The following is an 8,566-nucleotide window of genomic DNA, read 5'->3' as shown; positions in this document are numbered from 1 at the left end:
AACTAAATGCAATATAATTCTTTAAAATATGGCAACGGTTTTTTTTTTCAGTTATAAATTTGATTTTGAGTTTTATAATATACAAGTAAATCAAAAAACATCTTTTAGTTGTATTCTGAGTAGAAAACCCCTATTTAAAATTATTATAAGGTGGCAACACTATTTCATTTACATAACTGGAAAAAAATTAAAATATAAATACACAGACATCTTTCATTTTTTTTATGTAAAATAAAAGGTGGCAACACTGTTTCGTCTACATAGTATAAAAGAACGTAAAATATATTTGATGGCTAGTAACTCTATTTAATTTTTTTTTATTATAAAATGTGTATTATTACTTATTTACCAACTTTTTTGCAAACATATGTCCGTTTACATAAAAAAATGCTTGGCAACTCTGTTGCGATATATGTATCTTACTAAATTTTAACGCGTTGATATTAAATGCATAGTTATGTTATGTATATACATACATATATGTGTAAAAATATCTTTTTCGGACTTTTAAAACAGTATCGAAACATCTGGCAACACTAATTCGATATACGGTATAATTTCAACACAACTTATGCTGCAATGCGAAGAATTTTATAAGATATTAAATAAACAATACTAGTTTACTAAGCATTAATTTTTCTCTGCACTGTATGTGAATAAAATAACTGTAAGTGCCATATTGATGAAGCTAACTCGCTTAGTTAGGGCAATGGCGAAAACCAGTCGAAATGTGCAATGAGCAAACACTTTGACAGCCATACACATACCAACACCCGCTCATAACCGCAATGGCGAGCAAACTGCAACGAATTCATAATATATATATATATATGTGTTGATATTGCAATGTGTATATGTATGCGTATAGCTGTAAGTGTGTTTAAATACTAGTGCCCTACAGCACATGTACGAGTAACTGCGAATATTGCGGTTGACAAGCGACCATTTATCGTTGACTCCTTGACATGCACACGCTCGCCCCTTCATATTACATGTTGCACACTCATATGTTATATAATAAATATGTGTATGTGTGTGTTTGCGTGGCACATGAAGTGCACTCGTCAGCTGCCGACATTTTGCCGCAAATAATTCAACAAAAACAAGCATTTATTATGTTTAGCTTGAATGCAACCGCTCTTTCATGTTATTTCATTTTATTCCATTTTATTTTATCTTTTGCAGTGCATTTGCTGCTCGTGCCGGCCGTGACTACTACAACATATACACACATGTGTATATGTGTGTGTGTGCGCAAGTGCAACGTTGCAGCTAGAATATCCGTTATGCTGACAATGCAATTTGAGAAAATACTGTTTGTGCACAAATAAGCTCTAAAATCTTTGTTGTGATAAATAATAATAATATTATTATTACCCGATGCGAGATTATATGAAATATTTTGAGAGCTGTGTAAATAAAGTGAGAGTGTTGTGAGTTTTATTTACGAGTAAATAAATATAAAACGAGTGCTTTTTGAATTGTTGTTGGCACACAACAAGAGTACAACGGTAGAACGTAAGCGTGTAGAAAAGCTCTCAGCAACATGTTGACAACACATCATTTGCCACATTTACATCATCATCGTGGCAGCACAGCAGTGGAATTGGATAAAGTCACAAATCTGAGTACGGTGAGTACAATTTATTTTTATTTTTATTAATCGCAAATTTATTAGTTTGTATTTTTTGTTTCTCTGAGTTTGGGGGCATTTCTCATGACTTCTACGTCGCTTGAAGTCTATAGAATGAGATATAGCGAAACTGGTTTATACCTATATGGCATCAGACAACTGGGAACTAACAAGATCGTTGGTCAATATATTGAATTTATGTTTTAGCTCAGATTTTCAAGCCTTGAAACTCAAAGCCTGAAATTTAATAATTAATAAAATTTAATAAATAAAAAAAAAAACATAAGAAAACTAATTGTAGTCAATATTTTGTTTGTTATAGGTCGAATTTGTTTTTTCATTCTCTGCTCAAGAAAATTCCACACTAATTGCAAAGTCATTCTGCTGACCTTTTTTTTACTCACTTTTTCATCCATAGCCTGCTTTATCTTGTGAACAGAGCGCCGAATTTCGATCTCTAACAGTACAGATGAAGCCTGATACGCCAGCTTAGACCATTAAATTGACACAATTATCCCAAAAGTGATCCAAAGGAGTCAAATCACGGTACCTAAATGGCCTATTCATAGAATGCCTTCTTGATGTGGTTCGGTTTTCAGGAATTTGGTTCAATAAAGTGGTGCCAGAGACCCCGGAGAGTATCTTTAGAAATACTGAAACTGCCTCACCTAACGCTTGGTAATCGTACAACCCATGGGTCTACTTTGACAGCTGGTGTGATAGACCTTTCACTAAGAAATTTTATATTTCAAAACCTTATTTTGAGATCGAGACCTTTGTGAGGGCTTGAGTTATATTTTATAAAACCAAAAAATCTAGTAAAACTAAAAATTACTCATTTTAAAAGTAGATGTGGTTATGGGCCGATAGTTCCTATTTCAAAGCTGAACATTAAGAAAAAGGAAAATAGAGAAAATGTTAAGAGAGGGTCTTTCTACTTACTCCTTATCTTATTTACTCTTAACAATAAGGGAAAAGTCAGTAACAAGTTTTACAGCAAATTAACTAGAAATACTAATCAAGTAATATGACGATAGTTTTAACGGCAGAAAGAAAGTGTAAAGTTAATATGCTTCGGATAACGCTTTCTTCTGATCAGAAGAGATCTTGACAGAACGTACAAAGAGGAACTCCAACGTTATTATCCTTAAAGTCGCAAACAGAACTGTTTTACTTCAGAGCTCAATGCAGTGATTATGTATATGATATGCTGCTTCCTTAAAGAATTGCACTAAAAACAAAAAAAAAAAAAAAAATTGCAGCTTGTAATACCTTTACTCACACAGTTTTAAAATAACTTTTTTTTTAATTTTTGCGCAATTCGTTTAATGAAAAAATCCATACCTCAGCATACGAATACATTGCAATCATTTTACATTTTTAATGACGCATAGTAAAAATATTGAAAGAAACAATTTCGCTAAAAGCACCAACCAAACACACACACACACGCTCACATATGCGCCCACAGCAACTGCAGCATACAAAATATCACAAAGTTATGACATATGCCACAACCATTGCCACATTCACGGCTGTTTCCGCTGTGACTGCTGCTTCCTTTCGTCCTTTCGCAAAACAATTCAAGTCAAGCGAAGTCGCTTTAAATTCGCTACTCAATTCAGCTGCCATTACCGCACATGTACACGTATGTGTGCTCGTAAGAAATGTTTACGCCGCACATTTGTCGCAATAAAAAATCAAGTATTCGCAACTGAGTCGCAGCAGCAAGCATTCTAAACGATAGCTCCACCGAGACATGCGTTCGTATTCATCATTGACATTTTAGCTGAGTAAATGGTAATCGATAAAGAGTCTCGGCATTGTGTTGATTGACAAGCCTTCAATTGAAATGACAGCCCTGAGTGCTGCTGTTGTTAGAAAAAAATCGATCAAAGTAAGCAATTTCAAAATGGAAAGAAGTGCAAAAATTGCTACATGAAGTGGCGGTGAAACAATCAAATTGTAAATATTTGTATATGGTGAGTAACCAAAAAAGAAAATATCAAAATAAAACAGCAGGCGGTGGAGCCCACTAGAAAAAAACAAAAATCGAACATGAAGAAATTTAAAATAAAAGTACTGAAATCTGTCGATAAACGCCTACATGCAAATAATGGCGTACTGCATGTCGGCGTTGTTATTAAACTCGCATTCTTTCTTACAAATATACCTAACATATGTATGTATTTTTACATAAGTACATACTTACATACGTGTCTATAAACATTTTTGCGTTGAACTCAATTTGCACCGCACAGTGACCTAAATAAACGAAAAGAACGGAATTAATATCATATTTTCTATCATTATCATTATCTTTAACCCTATCCTTTTCCTTATGTTTATCGTTTATTTTATACTCATGCTTATCCTTATCCTTAATCTCTTTCTTATCCTTAACCTTATCCTTATTCTTATTCTTTTTCTTATTCTTATTCTTATCCTTATCCTTATCCTTATACTTATACTTATCCTTATCCTTATCCTTATCCTTATCCTTATCCTTATCCTTATCCTTATCCTTATCCCTATCCAGATCCTTACCTTTATCCTTATCCATAACCGTGTTTCTTTATCCTTAGACTTATACCTATTCTTAGTCTTATCCTTATCCGTATCCTTATCTTTATCCTTGTCCTTATCCTTATCCATAATCGTGTTTTTTATCCCTGTCTTTATCCTTAGTCTTATCCTTATCCTTATCCTTATCCTTATCCTTATCCTTATCCTTATCCTTATCCTTATCTTTATCCTTATCCTTATCCTTATCCTTATCTTTATCCTTATCCATATTCTTATCCTTATCCTTATCCTTATATTTAACCTTATCCTTAACCTTATCCTTAACTTTATCCTTAACCTTATCCTTTACCTTATCCATAATCGTGTTTCTTTATCCCCGTCTTTATCCTTAGACGTTTATTATCCTTATTCATATCCTAACCTTTGCCTCATTCCTATCATAACCTTTGCTTTATTCCTTATCATATTCTTTATTCTCACAAAATTTTCCATTTCATCCCACTGTTGCGAATATTTGCCAACATTGAAAACTTTTCATCTTTCATTGCTGCAATGTCTTCAATTTACTGCTGCAAACAAGCTACATGTCGTCGCAGCATCCTAACGAACGACGGATAAACGAGCGCGTGCAACCAAAGCATTCAAAAGTCATTCAAAGCTCATAAAATAAGGGACCATACGCTAGGCAGTACAACAAAATGGCAAGTTCTGTTGCCAAATGACAGGATGTGCGATGAGTGGTTGGCAGCAGACAGCAGGCGGCAGGACGTTGGCATTTGAGAATGTCGAAGGCAGTGTGCATGAAGGGAGGCATTTTTGTCATTGATGGCTGCCAGTGCTGATGAAGCGCGTAATGGTGAAGTGTCAATGAAGTAAGGGCGAGGAGAATTCAAAATGATATAAGGGTCGATGAATGTGTACCTAGCGGATAAGGAGCTGGCGGGTGGGTTCGGTTAAACGCGTGTGTATCTTCACTCGTCGCCATTACAGCCGAATCTTATAAGCGCGTGCTGCCTACGCTGCGCACTGTCCTCTGTGCTCGAGTAGGTGGTGGCAAATATTGGGCTAAGAGTGATGAATTATTGTCGATGCAGTCGCTGCCCCAGTACTTTGTATGTAACTGTATATATGTGCCACGCGCTTTGATTGCGCGTGTGTTTACGCAGGTAGTTGAAGAGTATAGCAGGGAGGAGCTCAGCTACAAAACGGCTTTCCACTTGAAATAAGTTCAAACAAAGGAATTCCTTCCACCAAAAAGTTCCGCAGTACACTGATGAAAATAAAAAGAAGAAAAGCAGAAAACTCTAATCCCGTTGCGATAGCGGAAATTGTTGAATTTTCAAACGGAAATCTGTGGAAAACACTCGCCAAAGCGAATCGTCAGCTGGTACGAACGTTGTCGATACCACCGGACAGCATAAAAATTAATGAGCTTAATAATGCGGCGATTTCTGCGCGCAAAGCTCGAAAAATTTAAAATTCCAGCAAAGCAACTGTGTTCATGTATTAATATTTTTTCTTGTTGCTATTTGTTTCTTTCTTCAAGCTCCCTTCACTATCAACTGCATGCGCGCAGCTGCTAATCGCTTCGACGCTCATGAATGCCAACTGTGACGTTGAGCGCTTTCTAAATGATTGCTCATTAATTTGCAGCGATGTCGGACGCCATTGGCGGTAATGTTATGATGCGCGACGCGCATTTGCACTGTTATTATATAAAACAGTTGAAATCCTCTTAAGTTCAAGGTTGTACACACTTACTTACGTAAGCGTTTGTTTACGATTTGTAATTTCGTTAATGCTTGCACTTACACGTAATTACAAATTAATTTAATTTTTCCTCCCATTGAATTGAAGAAACAGATTTACTTAAATTTATTGAATTATTTTTATGCGGGAAAAGTTGTCATTGAGACACTTAATGAACTCGGTGATTTCGTCTAATTTTATTTATTTAATATTTTATTTGGTCCATAAAGGAAGATTAGCGCGTGCTGTCTCGACCAATGATGCATTTTTTTCGCTCTCCTTAAACTTTCTAAAACAATTTTTATTTATTTGCCGTTTTTTGTCACGGCAACGTCCGGTGTGTTTAACGTGGTTACCTGCTGTTCAATAACTACTTAGCCTAAATAAGAAAGACTAAAATATTCAATATTCCAGCATACCACAACTTCTTTAACCCGTCTCAAAATTAAGTTTTCTGAAGGTTTGCAAAGTGGGTCACCAGGTTTGCAAAGTGGTATCCTCCTAATTTCGATTCAAATTTCTGTCCGCCCTGGGACTTTTTCTAATTTGTACAAAAAAAGTAGTCGTACGGAGGCAAATCTTTATATTGAGTTGGCAACTAAGTAATTGCGGATTTTTTTTTTAAATCAAATAGTAATCCGGTGGTGCAAGGTCAGGATTATATGCAACATCTTTTCGATTTATCATTTCGGGCCGCTTTTCTTCAACTGCCTTATTTAATTTCGTTAGTTGTTCAATGTAGACAACAGAATTGATCGTTCGGTTTGGAAGATAATTCAGTACAGTAGAGTTTTGTGACCGTTTTTCTCTTCTCCAGGTAACTGTTGTACATCAAACCTTATGAATCTTAGAAAATGTTGGCCCTTACCTTTCTGGCCGACATTACTGACTACACGTTCTTCGGAGCAGCAGCAGGCCAGTTGAAGTTCACTGTTTCTTGGTCCTCGACATACGAGTATACCAGTGGAATCATGTTTCGTCGGCACTCATTGTAAACGCAAATACAAATCATAGGGCATCATAGGGCTTGTGGTATAACTAGGAAGTACTTAAACTGTGATTATAGCGCCGATAGCTTTCTCTTGTCTAATATTTCAATCATGGAATTTCCTCACGATATTCTCCGTGTTAGCCATTTTCCGAAACCCTGGATATTGCTTGTCAAACACCGACTTGCGACCACGTTGAAACTCGCTAAACCAATTTTTGTCTGTCGCCATCGAAGAAGACGAATCAGCGGATGAGTTTCACTGCCACAATGATGGAAACATCTGCAGGGAGACAAAATTTAAATAATCTGTTTATTGTGTTTTTAACCAACAGGTGCTACAAGTTAATAATAATGCTACAATATAAACAAGCTTGTATATATGTTAGGAGCGAGCCTCTCTTAAGTTGAGAGCACTATGGAGAAAGCATTGGCTATAATTGACGTTCTGATTTGACGATAATTTGAAAAACGTTTTACACAATGAGCATCCCAGCAAGTAGTTTGTAGCTCTGACTTTTTCAATCTGAATTTCTGGAATGTATTTATGCAGAATTGCACTTCTAGAGCCACTTAAATCATCATGGTTCATTGATTCTTATCCCAATTCAGTTGAAGTTCATTACCTCAGGCCATTTATCTGTATAGCTATTTGCAAGATAACTTGCAATGAATGGATGTTTTTGCAAAATACCAATGTTTTGCATGAAAAGTTTTAAGCTGTGAGCGGCGATGCAATTTCGTGTTTGCATTTGCAAATATTTTCGTTAGTGCCACAATTTTGCTAAAAGCACGAAGTCAAATACGAGTATATGTGCATACATAGTAACCAGTAAGAGTGCTATACTAAGGTAAATTATATTTATTTGCATTGCAAGCATGCACCTAAAGCCATATTTACAGCAACTAACGCTGGCGGGTGTGGGTGGTAAAAAAACGGCATCACATGGCACTTAGTTTGCTTTGACGCGCCAACCGATGGCGTTAAAATGGCGCGGCGATGCCAGCGGTTCAAAAATGAACGAGAATTTCTCTTTGTTTTGCACATACATAAAACATCTATGTTCATATTTAATGCAATGAATATGCAACGAATTGTAAATTTGGAAAAATACAAGTAGCTATTTGCTCAAGGAAACTCTGCAGACTCACTTTATGTATTGATAAGCACATAAAGGCCATGCCAGCCAGTGAGCTTTCACACGCCAAACAATAGCAAATTCAGTTGAAAAGCAAAGAGTGTGAAAATCATGCCGCGCTTGAGAATTTCGCTAAAATGCCGGAAATATTGTATTAAATAAAATAAATCACAGCCAACGCAAACATTAAAAAATAAGCATTTCACTGCAACATTCCGTGGGCCGAGCGCCAAGTGCTTACAAGCGAACAGCTCCAGACATTTCGCTTTGCTTACGGCAGCCATGCTTGAACGCCCTCAAAAGCTACAGTGGTGTTCAGGAAAATAATACTGCAGCGCCACATTCACTATTTTCAAGTCGCTATATTATACTAGAAACGCTAGAAAATACGGAAGAGGCGAAAGTAATTTTTAATTTGTTTTTATTTTCTTGAGACACGGTTCTTTTTTTTGACCTGAGCTCATGCGACACTCACTTCCCAAAGAGCTTTCCCATACCCAAATACTCGAATTCACTTTGAACAATTTTCTC

The 8,566-nt window shown here is 36.1% G+C and overlaps 1 protein-coding gene across 1 annotated transcript in view; it reads left to right on the top strand.

The window, feature by feature from the left end:
- Positions 1-1,191: 1,191 nt before the first annotated feature.
- Positions 1,192-8,566, top strand: part of dcma (decima) — a 51,463-nt gene continuing 44,088 nt past the window's right edge. The window contains exon 1 of the mRNA XM_036370260.2: positions 1,192-1,633. Within this exon, the coding sequence (XP_036226153.1) occupies positions 1,547-1,633 (87 nt within the window). The 5' untranslated portion in view covers positions 1,192-1,546. The remainder of the gene's footprint in view (positions 1,634-8,566) is intronic.

The sequence above is a fragment of the Bactrocera oleae genome, chromosome 3 (assembly GCF_042242935.1).
Source record: "Bactrocera oleae isolate idBacOlea1 chromosome 3, idBacOlea1, whole genome shotgun sequence".
NCBI classification, from domain to species: Eukaryota; Metazoa; Arthropoda; class Insecta; order Diptera; family Tephritidae; genus Bactrocera; species Bactrocera oleae.
This window is presented reverse-complemented; position numbering and strand designations above follow the sequence as displayed.